The 22865-nt window shown below is 31.8% G+C and overlaps 1 protein-coding gene across 1 annotated transcript; it reads left to right on the top strand.

The window, feature by feature from the left end:
• Positions 1-6131: 6131 nt before the first annotated feature.
• Positions 6132-10594, top strand: LOC129005909 (uncharacterized). The gene is made up of 5 exons (XM_054434949.1): positions 6132-6146; positions 6686-6746; positions 7606-7691; positions 9403-9532; positions 10241-10594. Exons 1-5 carry the CDS (start codon positions 6132-6134, stop codon positions 10312-10314), a joined length of 366 nt encoding a protein of 121 aa, XP_054290924.1. The 3' UTR covers positions 10315-10594.
• The last annotated feature ends 12271 nt before the right edge of the window (positions 10595-22865 follow it).

Below are 22865 nucleotides of genomic sequence, written 5' to 3'. Positions count from 1 at the left end.
AGATTAACTGTAGGAGTAGTAGGGCCTACCTCGGAAGTAGAGTCATTTAGGCGTGACTCTTCAAGTTTAACTGGTGGAAGTAACAAACTACAGTTTGACTGAATCTCAACAAAATAATCAGAAATTTTTTCTTGCAGTGAAGTAATTTTATCATCTTAAATATCTTCAGGAGTGGGAGTAGGATCATCAATGATCAAAGATGGATCATTGATGCATCAAAGATGGATCATTGATGCATCATAGATGAATCATAGATGCATCAAAGATGGATCATTGATGCATCATAGATGCATCAAAGATGGATCATTCATTGATGCATCTATGATGCATCTATGATTCATCTATGATGCATCAATGATCCATCTTTGATGCATCTATGATGCATCAATGATCCATCTTTTAAAGCATCTACGATGCATCTATGATTCATCTATGATGCATCAATGATCCATCTTTGATGCATCTATGATGCATCTATGATTCATCTATGATGCATCAATGATCCATCTTTGATTCATCTATGTTCCATCTATGATGCATCTTTGATGCATCTATGTTCCATCTATGATGCATCTATGCGCCATCTATGATGCATCTTTGATCCATATATGATGCATCTATGTTCCATTTTTGATGCATCTATGCACTATCTATGATGCGATTCGTCTATGATGCATCAATGATCCATCTTTGATTCATCTATGATGCATCAATGATCCATCTTTGATGCATCTATGATTCATCTATGATGCATCAATGATCCATCTTTGATGCATCTATGATGCATCTATGATTCATCTATGATGCATCAATGATCCATCTTTGATGCATCTATGATGCATCAATGATCCATCTTTGATGCATCATAGATGCATCATAGATGCATCAAAGATGGATCATTTATGCATCATAGATGCATCATAGATGGATCATTGATGCATCATAGATGCATCAAAGATGGATCATTGATGCATCATAAATGAATCATAGATGCATCATAGATGCATCAATGATCCATCAATATGTGATCAAATCGCAATCAAATACCATCGAAGTCTTCGCCGCAGTCCTTGGAGACCGGGGAATTGTCAATTCTTTTTCATCTTTCTTCTTGCTAGCTTCTTGATTGTGTGTAGTGTTGTAGTGTGGGTGAATGTGTGATTTGTATTATGAGTGTTATTTTGTAGGAAATTTATGTTCTTCTAGATATTCTGTAATTGTGTAATAAGGTCGATTTAAGAGGTATTGTTTCAGCTGTTTTTTGCAGTTAGAGAGCAAGTTTATGTCTTTTAGTTTGTTGGGTAAGATGTTGTATAGTTTTATTCCCATGTAATTTGGTGTTTTGCTGGTTTTCGTTAGTCTGTGTTGGTTTAGATTGAAGTTTGATTTTACTCTGAGGTTGTGTTCGTGACAGTTTATTCTGAGTTGAGGTGGGTTTGATTTGATAAAGAGGATGGTTTCGTAAAGATATAAGGATGTTAAGGTGAGGATCTGGTTTTTGACAAAGAGAGGTTTACAGTGTTCTTCCCGATCAACTTGTTCCAGGATTCTGATGGCTTTTTTCTGTTGTACTAGTATTTTTTTCAGGTCGGTTTCATTGGCAGAGCCCCATGCAATTATGCCATATCTAATGTGTGAGTAGAAGAGAGCGTGGTATGCCGTTTTGCAGATCTCTTTGTTTGTGATTTTCCTGATTCTCCTTTGTAACAGTTTGACTAATTTGACCAACTGCCAGCAAGTTTGCTCCAGACTAGCTCAATGGGCGGGGTGCGATGTGTCTTAGGCCAGTGAGGTGTTACACTACGATGGATAGTATTTAATTGAAAGGGCGCCACCTTGTGATATGGGCAAGTTGACTGTCGATTGTCACAAGGAACCAATCTCCCAGTAGTGTTGCCTATAGTTGTGGTAAGCAGGGTAAACCTAACACCTGTGATGTCAATTGACCATACTCTACATTGACTTGAGTTGCCCTAACCATTTACCTAATCGATAAATACCTAAATTTTATTTGTCACCAACTTACCCAAAATACTTAAGAACTATAGTAGCTATAGAGATTTGCTATACTAATTAGACCCAAATAGAAACTAACTGGACTATCAAATAAAAATCCAAATGTGTCTGATAAGCTCTATTTATCTCAAGATACGAATGCCCTGATAACAAATCAAGTTGAAGTTTATACAGTTAAATGAGCAAATGTAATTTAAATCAACATCAGTTTCAAAAGCAATATGAGAACAGTACTTAATAATTAAATTTTCTAATCAATAATCCGTAATCAATAGTCAAGAATCAATAATCAATATTCAGAGATAATCCGAATTATTAATCTGAAATCAATAATCAATAATCGGCACTCAATAATCAATAATAATCAATTTACCATAATCATAAAAATTCAATATTCAAAATCAATATTCAGCAATAATTAATAAGTAACCCTTAATCAATAATCAATAATAATCCCTCAAACAGGATCCATCTTAAATCTACAAAATGGTACATAATGACGGTGGCCACCGGAACACCTATAACAGACAACATACAAAGCACAAAATATTACAATATACAACGATACAAATAGATCCGTAGGTCCTGGCTGTCCCACGACGATTCACTAGCCACTGTCCAAGTGTCCGTTGCACAGGAGATAAATAATCGTAAAGTCACTCACCAAATGTAGACTTCTCATTCAGTCCACATGGCTTACATCTCAACCCGCTTAATCTGAATAAACCAATGTAATAAACAACCCCTACAGTGAACGTGACCACCCCATAGAGGCTGCATTAAATGGGATTGTATTATGATGATTTTATTTCAGTTTTAAAGGAAGTATTGCAAAGAAATATTTAATTTGGTTTTTTTATTAATAGTTTTTCAAGGTTAATTGTTGCTGTAAGTGAGACACTTTGTATGTTAGGTTTCTACAAATAAGATGTTTTCCGTGCGATTTGTAAAATAAGTTATGCAGGCGTTTTGCTAAGACAGTAGTTTATTTAAATGTTGAAATAACACCTATTTAAACTTCTTAAATGTCTTGGATGAGTAATCTGGAACCAAGAACTTTTCATTTCGTTGTAATATGTATTTAATGTGAAATTATACTACACACTCTTTGTACATTTTTCAAGCAATTTAGCACGCTTTTTTAATCACAAAAAATCATTCATAAATATAATTTTTCGTTTTTAAACACTTACTTGTCCATGCACGTTACTTATTAATTTACAATTTATTTTTTACCTATTCACTTAAAAAATACGTTTCAATAGAAAGTGTTTACTTTATCACACTTTCTAGTATTTATTTCTAGTACTTATGTAGTATTATCAACATAAACAAATGTCCTCCTTTGAAAAACAAAGTTATAATTTTTTCTTTGTTTTGGACATAAATGTGTGACCTTACTTCACATCAAATTGTCCTGATATCATAAATGTATTGGAGCAAATGTCTATGTCGATAAATTCTAGTAAGTTTTTTATTTCACATAAACAGCAACGTAAATATAATTTTATTGCTGTACACCCGGAGTTTTTTTAGCCAAATTTACTTCTACAGCTTAAATATGAGCTTTAGTCACGCCTTAGCAATGTAGGAAGCCAAAAGGCACAATGAGAATATAATTGGACTCAGTAATGATGACATACTTGACATTGGCGCTACTATGCCAAGACCGGGCTTACTGGTAATGTGTATAATAAAGTACTGTTAAAGAGTCATATTCTTTGAGCCAACTATAGTACTCAGACTAAATTGCATATAACAAATTAAAGGTTATAATCTTAATAATACAATACAGTACTTAATGAGGAATAAATCGGACGGAATGAGTTTCATTATATGATTATTGTTCATTAAGGTATATATTCTGTACACATTGTGAGGAAATAGTACAGTTTTACAAATTATTTGCTGATCATTGAAAATTCTCGAATAGTTTTTTCGTCTTTCATGTTGCTAGTTATTGACCTGAGAAGGACAAATGTTTGTCTTTTGTTAAGACAATACAAAACTATGTCTGTCTACATCTCTAATACTGAATAGAACAATGCATCCAAATGATGACCTCCTCTGGAGTTGGCATTGGGGAAATATGACCGAATAAATAAACGAAGCAAACATTAACAGACGCATGGACAGTTAACAGCATGGGCCGTTAATTTTACAGATAATCAAAATTTTCGTCAATTTATATTATTCCAACAGCCTTTCATGGTCTAGTTATTTTAAATGTTGAAGCCCCTTCCCTAGTTAGTGTTCAAAGGTTTGCCTTGCACAATATTTCAAAACTCTATAAGTCATTGATCTTGTTTGTAGAAAATAAAGAGTTTTTAGTGTTTTTTGTCCCTATGCATAAATCTTTTTGTAACAAACTTGAAATCCTTTATAGTTCGAACCTCCAAAGCTAAAAGATACTGGTGGAAATTCTGATGGGTGGAACAAGCCTGATATGTACAGTGAAGCTTATCATCTATTCGCCCAAATAACATTGACTCCACAAATATTGTTCCAATTAAAAACTTATTTATAAATTCAATATTATAATTGCAACGTCACGGCTGGTTATCAAGAATGTGGTTTTTGTGTGTAGTTTACAGTAGTACTGCATATTTTCTATTATTTATACAGAAAATCAATAGTGTTTGGGTTAGCATGCCTCTTACAAATGACACCGTAGTAAAATGAAACTATTATTTTTAAAATGATCCTTCGAACCCGTAATATATTAATTTAAAAAAGTATGATTCTATATTAAAAATTAACGGTATTCGTTTTTTTGTAGTTTTTTTGTTGTTTTAAAATTCAGGTATGAATTTTATGGGAAACTTGATTAAGGAGCAAAGTCAGGATGCTTCATGAGCCTTATCATTATACATTATTGGATTATATTTGTACCTGTTACGATTTTTGTAAACATTATAATAACTTTACATTTTATCTTCTTGTTTACATATTGTGTTAAACCCAACATCTCTTCTGTAAGTTCTGTCCCAACATTCTCTATGTAAAAGAAAACCAGTATTACAAGTAGCCACTTTACCTATAGGTCATAGTCCTAGATCATAATCAATCAAACATGAGAGAAAAATTATATTCGCTAAAAATTCAACTTCCTTCGATTTTAACCGTACAATTTTATAGATTAGATGGAAATCTAATACGAATAATTATTAAAATAACTTAAGAGTACAGGGTGTCCACAATATCTTATAAACGATTATATAGTTTTCGATGATGGAAACATGCTTAAATTACAATTTATTTCATAAATAATATTTATGAATAATATTTTCTCGTAATATTTCAAAAATAATATTATTCTTGCCTACAATTTATTGGTAAATCGATCTATAAAATTTAACCTTATAGAAAATATTTTTTAATAAAAGTTTATTCATAATACAAAGTTCATGTAAAGTGTCCTGTCTACGTCATAATGTGAAAACTAAATAGTTTCCGGTGAATGGAGAAATGAACTACCCCAAGTATAAACAAAAAAAGGACGCGTTGCAGCACTTAACCCTTATTTTGGCAATAAATAACTAGGGATGGGTAAATTCTAAAGAAATCTGAAAACGATAATCATCACTCTTTAACCATCAATTTACCACGGCTTAGGAAGCGTATACTTTTAGTAAAAGGGGTTAGCTTGATCTAGCTAAATAAATAAGATTTAGTTACGAACTAGGCAATTTATATTGCAATGATGACCTAAACGGTGTATTTCTATTTCATAAGTGTTTTTATAAATGTAAACAAATAAATTATAATGCTGGATATTACACGGAACAGGATCAAACTCGGCATTCCTAGAAAACTTTATCGTTTTATATTCTAAATAAAAAGTGGAAGTAGTTTTTCTTTTGCGTATCTTTGAAAGCATTAGGCTAATTACAACTTTCATATTCTTCAGAATCAAAGATTGGTCTATATACTAATACGTTGTTTTCAATTATTAAAAAAGATTTAAGAATTTCGGGTTTAAATTCAATGGTGGAAATGCATAAGTTCCATAGCTTAATGAAAAAAACCATACATCAATGTTTACAATTACTTATTGGAATTAACAGTAAAATAAAATAAATATAATTTTTATTATGACAATAATTTTTGTGATAATGTTTACCTCACTGGTAAAGTAAATAAATGATTTTTTTTTATGACATTGAATATGTTTCTTTACGAAAAAACGTGCCTAAATTAACTCACAGTTTACCCTCAGTTGTAAAAAACAGGATTGTCTGGTGTGGGATTATTCTTGGAAAGCAAATACAGGATGACGTTTGACAACTTTACTTTCAGGGTCGTTTATTTTATGTGCAGTTGGTATAAACAGGTGTTTTTTTTTACTCTCAAAAGTATGCACGTTCAATTTGTAAAAAAATACTAGTTAAGTTACAATTACCTCAAGATTTAAGTTTTATTGCAAGAAAAGCAACAAGGATAACGGTTTTGGCATTATTTCGTTGGAATTTAGCAATTATACGAGTAGTTGTTATTAGCTACCATTTACTATCGTGAAGATATTAACTTTAGGGCTGCCTTATTTTATAATAATGATTTTAATGTATTATAATGTCAATCAATAGAATACGTAACTTATTAATGTTACTATTGTGCATGATTACATTATTACATTATTGTCGTAAAACTTACATTTAAACGTTTTCAGGTGATTGCAATTGTTAACCTAAATGATCAGTTAACAGCAGAACCAGGGTGTGTAAGAGATTGTGAGTAATTTTATTGATATATTTAAAATATGTACCACTACTTAACTTTTGTCACCATAACACATAACGTTTCAACTTACGTGTTGTGCGAACTATTCTTGATATCGTCTTTGACTATTAATACAACACTGACTTCTGCCGATTACATGATGGTTTTTACCAAGTAAAACTGATGGAATGACTTATTATGAGCTATAGCAACTGTTGTGACCCAGCAACTATGTCAGTAACAAAAAATAAGGTACAAAATAGATTTTTAGACACTAGCGCAATCTGTGAATGGCTCACACAACTACATTCTTTTTTAGTAAAAAATTGGCGACAGCTGATCCATATGAATGGGATATCTTCTTCTGTATCCAATAGTCAATGATATCGTATAGCATAATCTGCATGATTCGATGACATCATGTGTACATTTTTCTTTGAAGTTAAAATTCTTTAGTTAGACGACAAATAGTTTAATAAATTCTGTTACAGCCGTTTGCGTAAACTGTATCGCTCTTGAAGTGATTTCACCTTATTTAATAAAACATATAATTAGTGCATTTATAACAGTTTTGATGTTATGAACCTTCGTAGCCTTCGTTTGGGGTTGTAAATAACTTTATATTTATGCTAATTTTAACGTGTTTTATTTATTTATTTATTTATTTATTTATTTATTTATTTATTTATTTATTTATTTATTTATTTATTTATTTATTTATTTATTTATTTATTCATATTATACAATATAAAGGCAAAACTTGTAATAAATAATGATATTTACAAGAACGTTGAGTTTATAACTAAGCTAACAATTAGATAGGTCATTTTACTAAATATTTATTACATTTGACTCATTCTAAATTTTCAGCAACCGCCGATGATACCTGGTGCAGCATTATCTTTGGGTGCTTGAAAGTATTTGTGGCCATAGGACTACTATATGGCGTGTATACGGTAAGAAATGTCTTAGTTACTCATTTGTCATTTGTTACTCAATACCTGTTTTCGTTAGTTCTGCTGCTCACCTGCAGTACCACCTAATGTGGACTCTCAAAAAATACACTGCTTGCGTTTTTACATATCACAGTAAACAAAATTTTGGAATAAATTTCTGTAGACATTTAGTGCGATCGCCAGCGGGAAATTCGCCTTGCAGTAGTTGATACGACTCCTGTGGAGGGCGTATCGGTTCGGTAGTGGATGTACAGGTGACGAGCCGTAAGCACTTTTCGTGTGCCTGCAAGTCTACGTTGTACCTGCATTGAAAGATGACATTTCATTAACAGTGTGAGAACATTAAGTTCTGTGCTTCACCTAAAAGAAAAACCACCTAGTGAAACTATTGAATTGTTAATTCATGCTTTATTGTTGAAGAGGCGATGAAGAAAAGTCGAGTTTATGAGTGGCACAAACGGTTTCGTGAAGGCCGTGAAAGCATTGACGATGTCCCTAGTCGTGGACGTCCTTCAACATCAGTCAATGACGTAAACATTATTGGACGTAAACATTATTGGACGTAAACATTATTGGACGTAAACATTATTGGACGTAAACATTATTGAGCGAGTACGTCGAGAAATGGGCGATGCATATCCATAGTTGTTTGATTAATTGTACAAAATTGTAGGTAGTGACGAAACAGGGTGTTATATCTACGACTCTCCAAGTTTGGTTAGGAAAAATTCATCTTTATTGGACTTAAAATTTAAAATGGTGGCCATTTAAATTTTTTAAACTTTAATTACTGAAAAATGGCTGGTGTTATAAAAAGGTTTCAATGATACTTTTATTTAGAATATTTAATTCCCTATCAAACGATACCAATTTTAAGAAGATCGAAGAAGAAATAGCTAAAATATTACGATTTTTAGTTGTAAAATGGGGTAGAAAAAGGCTAAGCTAGTCAGTTTTGCCCCATTTTACAACTAAAAATTCTAATATTTCAGCTATTTCTTATTCGATCTTCTTGAACTTGAGATCGTTTGATTGTGAATTAAAAATGCTAAATAAAAGTATTCTTAATGAAATGTATAATTTAATTTACAAGTTCAACAAGGCCAATAAATAATTTTTTTTTTATTTATGTAAATTTAATTATACATTTCATTATTAATTGCCAATATCTCCAATATAATTTATAAAAGTATTCTTGAAATTTTTTCATAAACTTAGCCATTTTTTGTAATTTAAGTTTAAAAAATTAAAATGGCCATTTTTAAATTTTAAGTCGAATCAAGATAAATTCTATTCCTAACAAGGGTCTCTTCTACCTTAACATAAATACCAAGTTTCATAAAGATCGGTTGAAAAAATTCCAAAATAAAAATGTTTATGTAAAAAATATAAAATGGCAGAAATCTGGTTAACAAAGCGATTTTGGAAAAAATTGTTGTTCTTGATTTTCTCTTTATTTTGACCCAAGGAATCACTACGTAAAATATGTCCCCACCTTTTTTGAACACCCTGTATTTATTGTTACATTCATTGCATCATATAAATGTTCTTATATTTATTTTTGACCCCGTTAGACGTATGAAATTATTTAACAAGAAAACTTACAGTATAAATATGAAGTTACACGAATTTATGAAGTACAAACCAAATTTTTTACCTGGGTTAAAGTGTTTGCATAAATATTATTTTAATACATCTGAAATATTTCCAGTACGACAGAACAACCGTACACTTTTACGTCTTTCTACATGCAACATTGATTGCCAGTAAAATTATCATGTTGATTGTTCTGCTCTTCTACGCATCCTTCAGCTTTCGTATTATCTTGTGTAGTGAAATATGTGAGTATCAATAAAAAAATATCCCTTTCATTCAGTATCGATAGATAGTATCATAGGCATACATATCGATCATATATTTTTCATCTTAAAAGCTACTCAACATTTAGGAAAATGTAAAGGGAAAATGTTATAAGGTTTTGAAATTGTATCAGGTGTTTGATTTAGGATGTTGCGTGAAAGATTTAGAAAAAAATGTTAACGTTTATGAATATAAAAAATCATGCTTTGTTCAAAGATAAAGATTTTCGGGACACAGATTCATGAACAATCGTAATTAATTCTCCAATAATCTCTGCCTTCAATATTGTTTTTAAAATACCCTTATTTTGAAATATTAAGCCTTTTGATTAAGGATTTGCCCTTCAAATTTTGTTTGTGGATTTATACAAAAAAATCTTTGGAGTATTTTCGGTCTATAAGGCTAGCCTAACCAGTTTTAAAGATTTTGTTGAATACTTCCCCAAGCTTTAAATAACTAAAATTAGGTTAATAATGTTAACCTAATAATGGTAATCCATATATATATATTATGGCTGATAATCTAAAGGCTTTAGAAATAACGAAGTGTCTAAATTGCTTATTGCATCTTTTGTTTAGCTAATTGAATTATACTTCAAACCTTTACTTAGCTTACCTTGAATGTGAACAGAATACTCTAGGTTTTGAATTGTGTGTATTGCTAACAATGTTGTTCAAATTTGATTTCAGTTACAAGTATATATGTGGTTGTCGTGGTCTACAGCTTCTACAAGGAAATGGAAGAACACGAAGCTGAACCGTGACCTTATCTGTAGGCCTATACTATGGATGGTTTTGAGATATTTGGTTGCATATTGATCATCCTCTACAATTATGACCTACAATATAAAATCCACAACTTATTGAGACCTAATAAATCAAATGTTTTCCTTTCTACACTGAATCAGAGTATTAATAAAGTTTTTGTTAAGTGGTAATATTCCACCTTTAAGTGTTTAAAATGTCTCATCTTCCAGGAATTACGTTTTTTGTACATTTATAGATGTATGTAAAATGAAAACCACATTAAAGCCTCAGCAATTGTTATCGGTTAAAGGTTTTATTGTTAACTAAAATAACCCAGTTCAAACATACAAATTTCATACATTTGGGTGATAAGAATAGACCCTCGGTGTCTAATACACACTTTTAGGAAACATTTCTAATATATATATGTTTATAATTTTTTTTTGTATGAATTATTTTCAGAAATAATAATAATAATAAAGATAAAACTTATAACTGTAGTAATCAACTTATAGTTATATGCACAATCGATTCGTTTAGTCTTTTATCACAGCAGCTTGTTTTGTATAAAGTAAAGTGTGTGTTTTTTTTTTATTTATGATCAAATTAAGCCTTGTACGCCAGAAATTACGCCTTGCAATTTCCTTGACGGAAATTCGCCTTGCAGTAGTTGGTACGACTCCTGTGGAGGGCATATCGGTTCAGTAGTGGATGTACAGGTGATTTGTATGTAATTTAAAAATGTAAATTGAGGAAATATAATTCATGAAGGTATATATTAATTAATTAGATAATTATTTTTGATAAAGGAAAATTTAGTATGTTAATGAGAAAGTTCTTGGATATTATTAGTTGATATAGAAATATAAACAATATTCTTCGTATCGTAGTCGTAGTGATTTATATATTTAGTTTAATTTTATTTTATGTTTCATGTTACAGTGTTTTTATGAAAATCTATATACATTTTCAAATGCATAACTTAGAACGAGAACCAAATTTTCAAGAATTGTTTTGCCTTGGTGGGGGAGTGACATGGAGCGTTATGGAAGGGGTGTGTGTGTGGCTAGATTGGGTTATAGAGATATTGAGATGTATGCAACAAATGATAACTAATAACATACAGTAAGACTAAATATCTTACGTAATTCTTGTCACAGCTCAACAAAGTATGCCAATTTAGTAATGCTTCGGGGTTGAAACATCATCGTTTGTTTCAGGTAACTTACTTGTAGACTTGATCATCCTCAAGGGTAAACAAAGTATGGCAATTGCGATCAAATACGTCAGAACATGCCTGTTTTTTTTATGTTTAAATCATTTTTGCTAAACAACTAACCAATTCTGCAAGTACCTGAATGTAAAGAAGGGGTTTTGAAACTGAAACATGTACTAAGTCGTCACGTTTCGTTGAGCTGGGACCAGAACTACGTAAGTAATTTTGTCTCATATTATCTCCAACAGCTAAGATGCTAGAAACATGGATTTTAATTGCATTTAAAGTCTAATCAGGCTCTTGCTAAATTATAATTTGGAGGTTTCAATGGGTATTACTTTTTTTAGTTTGGTAGTTTTTTTTGTGGTTTTAGAATTCAGTTATGAATATTTATGGAAAACTCGATTAAGGATTTTAATATCAGGATGCTTTATGAGCCTAATCATTTTTACAAGTTTTTTTTACATTATAATAACTTTAAGCTTTATCTTCTTGGTTACAAATTGATTTAAACCTAACATCTCTTCTGTAAGTTCTGTCCCAACAGTCTCTATTAGGAAGGAAATCGGTAACAAGTAGCTACTTTAACAATGAGTCATAGTTCTTGAGCATAATCAATCAAACATGAGAGACAAATTGATTGGAAATATGCCAGAATGTATTTAAGCCTTTTTTGATGAAAAACGGAATCTTGCAACAGAAGTAATTGCTGAATTTTGCTGAGCGTGGTAAAACGCAAATGTTGACTCAAATCAAACATGTTCTTTATGTGTCAAACATACGAGTTCACCAGAATTTCAACTCCCTTAAATTTTAACCCTACACTATTATAGATTAGATGAAAATCTGATATGAATAATCATTAAAATACCTTAATAATAAAATATTTTTCATTCTACAGTATAAACAATGTATAGTTTTAGTTAATGGAAACATGCTTAAAATACAATTTGATTCATAAACCTCCCTAATGAATAATATTTCAGAAAATGTTTTTCTTGCATACAATTTATTGGTCATCCATCTATATGTTTTAACCTTATATTTAAGACGATATTTTTTTAGTTTATTCATAATACAAAGTTTATGTAAAGTGTCCTGTCTACGTCATAATGTGAAAACTAAAAAGTCTCCCGTGAATGGAGAAAGGAACTACCCCAATTATAAACAAAAAAGGACGCGTTGCAGCACTTAACCCTTATTTTGGCAATAAATAACTAGGGATGGGTAAATTCTAAAGAAATCTGAAAACGATAATCATCACTCTTTAACCATCAATTTACCACGGCTTAGGAAGCGTGTACTTTTAGTAAAAGGGATTAGCTTGATCTAGCTAAATAAATAAGATTTAGTTACGAACTAGGCAATTTATATTGCAATGATGACCTAAACGGTGTATTTCTATTTCATAAGTGTTTTTATAAATGTAAACAAATAAATTATAATGCTGGATATTACACGGAAAGGGACTAAACTCGGCATTCCTAGAAAACTTTATCGTTTTATATTCTAAATAAAAAGTGGAAGTAGTTTTTCTTTTGCGTATCTTTGAAAGCATTAGGCTAATTACAACTTTCATATTCTTCAGAATCAAAGATTGGTCTATATACTAATACGTTGTTTTCAATTATTAAAAAAGATTTAAGAATTTCGGGTTTAAATTCAATGGTGGAAATGCATAAGTTCCATAGCTTTATGAAAAAAACCATACATCAATGTTTACGATTACTTATTGGAATTTACAGTTAAATAAAATAAATATGATTATTATAATGATAATAATTTTTGTGATAATGTTTACCTCACCGGTAAACTAAATAAATTTTATTTTTATATGACATTGAATATGTTTTTTTTTTTACGAAAAAACGTGCCTAAATTAACTCACAGTTTACCCTTTACATGTACTCAGTTGTAAAAAACAGGATTGTCTGGTGTGGGATTTTTCTTGGAAAGCAAATATTGGATGACGTTTGACAACTTTACTTCCAGGGTAGTTTATTTTTTATTTGCAGTTGGTATAAACACGTGTTTTTTTTTTCTTACTGTCAAAAGTATGCACGATTAATTTCTAAAAAATACCAGTTAAGCTAAAACTGCCTCTATATTTAAGTTTTATTGTAAGAAAAGCAACAAGGATGACGGTTTTGGCATTATTTTGTTGGAATTTAGCAGTTATACGAGTAGTTGTTATTAGTTACCATTTACTATCGTGAAGATATTAACTTTAGGGCTGCTTTATGTTTATGATAATGATTTTTATGTATCATAATGTCAATCAATAGAATAACTTATTAATGTTACTATTTTGCATGATTACAATTAAATATTCCAATAACAATACAATGGGAAACAATAGTGATACTATTTTTGTTTTCCAAATTGATACACAATTTATTGCACTTGAGAATTAAAGTTGTAAAATGTGTGCTATAATAACAAGTGATAAAATGGACAATAGTGATGTTTTTCTATACATATGAAGGTTATTTTTTCCCTAAATCTTACGTAGCTAAATAGTTTTACTGAGTTTAAAACAAATCTTTTCTGGGTAAATTCTACAAATTATATTGTTTATAAATTTAAATCATACCTAATATCTTAGTAAAAAATACTGTTTTGTACCTACAGTATTATATGTTTTCGTGAAATGGAGTAATTTAAAAGAAAGATTTTAAGCATGGAATCGAGTGAGGAAAGAATTATTGTCACAATCAAAAAGTGTTAAGAGATTGAAATTATCTCTTTAACTTACCACTAGGTTATTCTTATAGGTATAATTTTTATGATGATAACAGAACTAAATGAGATTAAACTCTTTTTATACTTTAAAGGTGCATACTGCATAGGCTCCTGACTTGTTTTATTGGTCATTAAGACTTTAGGAGTTTGCATTAGGAGTTAAATATGCGTTTTCATCTAATGTTCACTTATTGTGGTGTAAATCACGAAAATATGTTTCCATCTCAGTGTAGATTTGGCCTTTTCATAACTTGTCCTTGTAGGATAAATTTTATTTTTTGCAAAAAATTTAAACTAATTTTATTAGGGAATAAATATTTATAATATATGTTAGTGTAAAAGTTTCTCGACATTTAACTAAGATATCAAAATGTTATGATAAATCTACTTGCCCAATATTTTTAGGAGGCTGCGCATCTATTTCGTGGTACCTGCCTAGGAAACTCATACATACATATTACTTTAAAGAAAATCACTCTTATACTACACATTAGGGCAAACAAAACGACAAGGTCAATTATGAACAATCAAACGTGATACATTAAGTTCATTATAATGAAGTATTGAAATACAACACGAAGGCTTTAAAAATATTAACAATAAATATAAATACTATTCAGGAATAATAGTATCTGACATTGAACTGAAAAAAGACTACCAGCCAGCTAAAATCAACTCACTAACTGTACTGTTTACAAAATACTGAATTTAGCTAACTTTACTGTATAGGTTCAGACTTTAGTTTCACAAATTCAGAATACTTTTAATTGTAATATTTTACACTATTTCTGCATATAACTCTATAAATTACAACTTGAGATTAATAATCGCATGATAACAATATTTGATCGGTTTTGTCCCATAAATTTAGTTTACACTTTTCAATAGGCTTATAGTTTAGGTTTTCTATCTATTTATAGTCCGCATATCACTGTTTAGCATTACTTATTTCCCATAAACCTAGGTCTGTATTAGTTTGTATTGATTTTTATGATTATCTTAACTTGTTCATAGAATAAAATTATGTTTTAAAATCAGGTGTATGTGTTAGATAGGTGACTGTTTCAGAGTATCACGTCGTATTATACAGTTGCTTCTACATGGCGCGATTTCCATACAAATCTACTGTATTGTATCTAAGAACTGTATTCTATTATATACGGATACCTGCATTAGGTTATACATGTATGTACATGTAGGTTATACCATGTGTCAAAATTAAATTAATCTTTTTTTATTTTTATACATTAGTTGTAGAAAAATGTATAGATACGTTTCTATCCGTTAAAATGTTTATATTTGATCAATTTAGTTCTTCTTGTTCTGCTAGTCCCCTCAGAAGATAACACATAAAAAAGTGTTGAAAAAGATCGTAGTTAGCTATGTTAACCCAATAAATATATATTTTACAGGGTACTCATTTACTTACCTTATATACTGAATTTATATGGGCAAGCCCCCTAGGTGCGTATTCTAACCCAAATATATTTTAAGGTTGAGTGTAGAATGGAGTGAGATGATCTGTGTAGCTTTGTTATTGACTAAGATTGGCCTTCTTCATTAGCTAGGATCATTTATCTAAATCACGGTGATTAGAAACAGCTGGGTACAGTTTTGAATCCAAAATATAATCTACTGTCTTTTCACAAGATCGAACCGACAACCTTTTGATTGTTATGTGATAACTATTACTCAGCTACCCAGTTCATGTCTTTGGGTTTCATTACAGTTATCACCCATTGTAAAACGTTTTGTGTAATTGGGATTAAATTATAACTGCACATAAAACATAGATAATACATGTGTAATAAGGTTCATTATCATTAAACGTCTCCTGTATTTTCAGTATTTCTGTACAATGGATCATAAGTTACGATAATGGGACGAAACTAAATAAACATGGTTTTATAACTATTTGACTTTTTTGTCCTAAGAACGCTAGGCACGAGCCTGGGATTGTTTTTCACATTACTTCAGGCTAGACCTAGGGGTTGCGGCATTACCACTTAGCTAAAATCCATTGGTGACTTGGCGGGGATCGAACCCGGGACCTCAGGGACTGAAGTCCCGCGCTCTAACCACTACGCCAGCTCGCTCCCCTAACGATTTGACTGGAAGCATCAAAAGTTTTAAGCCTTTTGTTACTGTTATTTGAATAAGATTCGGATAGTGATATAATTTCTTCATGTTCAATACCGTTTCTGTTCATATTTTGTTGCATATTGTAATTCAAAATACGATCGGCCTTTAGTTTTTAACTCTTAAGTGAAGAAGTAGAATACTTAAAACATTAGGAGGGTAAAAACAAAAGCCGAAGTTTAACTACCAAACAATGAGTTGACGCTGTTTAAACCTCAAACGAAGTAGACAAAACACGAGAGAGGGTGAGCCTGAATGTAAAGGGGAAGGTGGTTACTGCCTTGCTTGCTATGTATAATAGGAAAACAATGACTGCTGTCTGCTTTAGAGAGCCTGCTTGAAATTTAAATTTAGTAACAGGCCGTACCACAAATAGTCTAAACTTAATATCTGTCTGTTTCATGATCTTACTTTGCTTTTACAATGGAGTTTCAGCAAATATCTGTTAAGAATTAAATTAAACTTGGGGTTCATTTTCAAATTTATTTGTTGGCTTTAAAAATAATATAATACAATATACAGGGAGCGGCAGAAATATCTGACGGTTTTCAAGCGAGTACAGTCCGGCAGCCGAGTGGAGGGGGGTGGTGGGGAGCGGCTCGTTCTCAAGGCCAAGTGTGACAATTTTAGTCGCCATGGAGCAGTGGACCAGTATACATCGCGCGTTTGCCGTTGAGGCGTTTTTTAAAAATGGCGATTCTGTTGTTGGTACGCAACGTAAGTTTCGGAGGCATTTTAATGTGGCTCGTGGGGAACCTATCCCATCCCGAAACACCATCAAATTGTGGGTGGATACCTTTAGATCACAGGATCAACTGCAAAACGTAGGCCTACAGGCCGTCCAAGGCCAGTGAGGACGCCTGAGAACGTGGAGCGAGTGCGACAAGCTGTGCTAACGAGCCCGCATCGCCCGGAGCGTAGACAAGCTGCTGGTTTTGGCATGTCTGATCGCTGTCGGGTGAAAGTTAAGGCCTGAGTGCAATATTCGTCGAATATAGCGATCAGACATGCCAAGAGCAGCAGCTTGTCTACGCTCCGGGCGATGCGGGCTCGTTAGCACAGCTTGTCGCACTCGCTCCACGTTCTCAGGCGTCCTCTCTGGCCTTGGACGGCCTGTAGGCCTACGTTTTGCAGTTGATCCTGTGATCTAAAGGTATCCACCCACAATTTGATGGTGTTTCGGGATGGGATAGGTTCCCCACGAGCCACATTAAAATGCCTCCGAAACTTACGTTGCGTACCAACAACAGAATCGCCATTTTTAAAAAACGCCTCAACGGCAAACGCGCGATGTATACTGGTCCACTGCTCCATGGCGACTAAAATTGTCACACTTGGCCTTGAGAATGAGCCGCTCCCCACCACCCCCCTCCACTCGGCTGCCGGACTGTACTCGCTTGAAAACCGTCAGATATTTCTGCCGCTCCCTGTACATGGATGTTTACAGTAGTGTTGTAGTATAATTCTAAGGGTGCATGAACGAAAATGTATTGTAGGAGTTCTAGAAAATACCTGTCTGTGAGCTACAAAAATTAAATATCAGCAAAATAAATCAAATTTTAGAATACACGATTGACTAATAAAAAAAGGTCATGCTTAATATTTTTACAAGTGTCATGTGATTACAAGTAATTTTTAAAAGGGTTGCAGATTTGAGTACAAATTTTATTTTAATAGTAAAATATTTTGAAACTATAAACAGGTGCACGAAGTTGCTACAAAATACCATATGGCTACGAAAACTGAATAAATAAGTTAGCCTTTTCCTTCAATAAGTTCTATATAATATTTAGTGTAACAGTTTATTGTAAACTCCGCATTGGCATGGTTGTGAGGTTAAAACTTTGTACCAAGAGTAGTGAAGTTTTCTGATTATTAAGCTTTTACCGTAGGTGGCATGGTAAGACCTAGACCCGGGACCGATTTACTTTTTCATTTTGATGTCCCCAGAGGCCAAAAACACCATTCGTAAAAATTTTTTATATGTATATATAGATTTATATATGTCCGTGAACGCGATACCTTTAATAATTTTTGTCCGATTTTGATGAAATTTCGTTTAAAGGTGTAAAGCAGGATAAACTTGAATGAGTTCGCGAACCAGTATGATCGGACTATGGGAACGGGGGTTAATGGGGAGTTTTATGGGGTTAAAAATAGGGTTTAACCATTTTTGACCATAAAAAACACAAAATTTCACAACTTCTTTCCAAACCATTATGTAGAGCTTAAAGAAACAAATAATTTAGTATATTGAAGCGCTATTATGTGCCTAAGGGTTACGGAGAAAGCTAAAAAAATTGTAATTTTAAAATTCCCATGTTATTCTTATGGAGAATAAGTCAACTGTTATAGTTTGCCCATTTATGAACATATTTTGATCAAACTTGGATAATACATTGATTTCTTACTAAACTACAGTACCTATTAACATGTTACATTCAAAAAGTACTTTTTTACCCTCCCTGTTGCAGCAAACCTAAGTACTCGTTAAACTATTTAAATAGGGAATAAATGTGATATATTTAAGGAGACATTTTAGTGTAAATCTAATGAGGCAAATGGAAATTCGCTAAGTCTGCAGGTTTGCTGCGGCGGGGGTATTTATTTTTATATTTGTAACTTGCTAAAATAACGTAATATACGAGATCAATTTAAAACAAAACAATGATAGTAGTTATTAATCCTTATATTGTAACATTTCCCAACTGTTTGATTCAAACGTGGTGTTCCTTCTACTTAAATCGCGAGGTTGAATAAAATGGAGATTGCATTTTAGATATCGCAAATTTTGAAGTATGTATTTAATTTAGAATATTTACTAAAGTTACCTAGCATCGAAATTATTAAAGACAAAGTCAAGTTTAGATCTAAGTAATAGCATTGTTTAAAAGTTCAACAGATTTAATACTGTAGAAATGTATGTGTGTGTGGCTTTAAATATTTATTATCTTTTCCCCCTAGTATATGGAGAAAGTATTGTTTTTGTCTATATTTTCGAGTTTGAGTGGATATATCCGTTTTGGGTACCTACCCCTGGGCCCAAAAAGTGGTTTTCGAAGCGATGTCACTGGATGTGTACAGAGCTATGGACTACACCTGTGGTCCAATTTCGATGAAATTTTGTGTGTAAGTTCTAATCCATGGTATCTCCAGGCGTTTTTCATTTAATTGGCATTTTTATTTTTTATGTTGATTTTCCCATAAAAACCCATCAAATAAAGGAAAATCGGATTTTGTCCAAAATGGTCCGAAAAATTTTGATTAAGATTTAGTATGTTGTAGCCCTTCAAATTCTAAACAAATTGGTACGACTCCCGTTTCTGTAAAAATTACGGTTCCAAAGATATTGTAATTTATGTTATTTTCCCATAAAAATCACATAAAATAGCAAAAAAAATGATTTTAGAAAAAATGCCGGTATTGATTTGACAAGCTTATGGGAGAAAGTATGTGTCAGATTCACTTTAAAAGTTGTGGTAAATGTACTATATCACCTACAATTGGTCAAGTTTTTAATTTACTCTGAATTCCCACTCAATTGTGAAATAATACAGCATTTATTTATTTAATTTAGAGTTATCAATTGAAGATACTTTGAGTGAAATGGTATTTTCTATATTTCCGTCAGGGGTGAGCATATAAAGGTTGAATGTAGGTGAGTTGACTTTAACCAGCGCAGTGGAAGTGTAAATATCGCATTGGTCTGGGCAGCTACGTGTAAATCGGGGCTGAGTTTGTATTTGGCAGAAAGATTTGTGCGGCTTTTGCCATAGACAATATTTATTATAGTGTTAAAATAACAATATTGTAGCTACAAAAAGACAGGTCATAATCTACGTAGGGAGAACAATTGTGAAAATACAGAATATTTTCTTTTCCAAATCGCATTTTTAAACAGATATCTGACATTTTGAATTTTTTACTTAACATTATTTTATCTTTGAATTGTTTAGACTGGCATTTATGAAACTTGGTATGCATGTTAAAGTAAAAACCCCATGTAAGAAAATAGATTATCTTAGTCCAATTCAAAATTTAAAAATTGCTGCCATTTACATTTTTGTGTTTTAAATTACTAAAAAAATTCATATTTAATGAAAAAATACCAAGAACATTTTTATTTTTCATTTATAACTTCCTATAACACGACACCAAGATCAAAAAGATTAAATATACAACAGCCCAAATGTCAGGATTTTTTGTAAAATAATGTAGAATAAGCCTAAGCAGGTGGGTTGCACCTCATTTTGCCTTACTTTATAGTATCATTGCATACAAAATTAAGGTTCCTCTACACAGAAGGTTAATTAAGTAATTATGATCAAGAGTTGTTAACAAGATACATGAGCGGACATCCTCTCGTGCAACTGGGGACATTAGGGTAACGAGCCTTGGTGGGGGAGAGACATGGAGGGTTGTGTATGTGAGGCAACTGTAGGATATAGACAGATACATGTAAATAATCAACAAACGTAACCTAGTCATAAGTTGCGAAGACTCATAATATTTAGAAAATGTTTGGCTTTTGATAACACAGATATAAACTACCAAAGTACTAAGCTTTTTCTAAAAAAAAAAAAAACAGGAATAATTCGCTTTATCTGAGGATAGCAGACTGCTGTTGTGAGATTAGTACAAACTAAAACCTGAGCTACTTCTTAGATTTTATTCTAGTAATTTTTTACACTTGCCAAAATCTTTATCTGGGCTTTTGCTATCGCCATTGGGACACTATTAAACAAAGAAGTAATCTATAGAAAAATCTGTTTAAGCGTGAAGAAAGAAAAAGAAAAAAGAGGTATAAAATACATTTTTAGTGTCTGGTAGCATCTATAGAAATCTATAGAAAAATAGATAGTAATACTTAGATAAAGTATCATTATTTATATTTAGTAATCTATAGAAAAATCTGTTTAAGCGTGAAGAAAGAAAAAGAAAAATAAGGTATAATATATTATACTTTTAGTGTCTGGTAGCATGCATCCTACTCTAAGGAGTATTGCAAGCCGTTATTTTGTATTATCATTATTTAGGTAAATCTAGCCATATTTTATATCTTTAGAAATATACTAGTGGCTTGTAGGGGCAATAGTCCCTATATACTATATATTCTAGTAATTATTTTGTACAAATTATTAGTCTCGTGGGTTACCCTACCTTGAATTATCGTTGAACATTTTTGTATATTATAATATGTATACATACCTGCATCGCATTTTGATGTCTGCTCTGATTAAAATAAAAATTGCAAAGGACTGTTCATGCGGTGTGTTTATAATACAAACTAAATCATTTTACAACTAAGGAACATGTTTAATAATAATCTTCATGACTATTAATTAAATATATACAAATTTCTTTGAATATAAACAAATTCACTTAGATAAAACACATAGAGATAATGTCATCCTCCAAATTCTAAAATGCTAATTCTATAACAAAATCTCTCTGGAAACATTTGTTGTGCCTATAGTAGCCTATCCATTTTGTTTGATTCCTTGGTCTTTATTTGGTTCTACAGTAGTACTTTAACAGCAGTAATCATAGATGCATCAAAGATGGATCATTGATGCATCATAGATGCATCATAGATGGATCATTGATGCATCAAAGATGGATCATAGATGCATCATAGATGCATCAAAGGATGGATCATTGATGCATCATAGATGAATCATTGATGCATCATAGATGAATCATAGATGCATCATAGATGCATCAAAGATGGATCATTGATGCATCATAGATGAATCATAGATGCATCATAGATGCATCAAAGATGGATCATTGATGCATCATAGATGAATCATAGATGCATCATAGATGGATCATTGATGCATCATAGATGGATCATTGATGCATCATAGATGAATCATAGATGAATCATAGATGCATCAAAGATGGATCATTGATGCATCATAGATGCATCAAAGATGGATCATTGATGCATCATAGATGAATCATAGATGCATCATAGATGCATCAAAGGATGGATCATTGATGCATCATAGATGCATCAAAGATGGATCATTGATGCATCATAGATGAATCATAGATGCATCATAGATGCATCAAAGATGGATCATTGATGCATCATAGATGCATCATAGACGAATCGCATCATAGATAGTGCATAGATGCATCAAAAATGGAACATAGATGCATCATATATGGATCAAAGATGCATCATAGATGGCGCATAGATGCATCATAGATGGAACATAGATGCATCAAAGATGCATCATAGATGGAACATAGATGAATCAAAGATGCATCATAGATGCATCAAAGATGCATCATAGATGCATCAAAGATGGATCATTGATGCATCATAGATGCAACAAAGATGGATCATAGATGCATCATAGATGCATCAAAGATGGATCATTGATGCATCAATGATCCATCTTTGATGCATCTATAATGCATCTATGATTCATCTATGATGCATCAATGATCCATCTTTGA

The sequence above is a fragment of the Macrosteles quadrilineatus genome, unplaced genomic scaffold, assembly GCF_028750875.1.
Source record: "Macrosteles quadrilineatus isolate MER2022 unplaced genomic scaffold, UCM_ALF_1.0 Scaffold_44__1_contigs__length_1017569, whole genome shotgun sequence".
Taxonomy (NCBI): domain Eukaryota; kingdom Metazoa; phylum Arthropoda; class Insecta; order Hemiptera; family Cicadellidae; genus Macrosteles; species Macrosteles quadrilineatus.
This window is presented reverse-complemented; position numbering and strand designations above follow the sequence as displayed.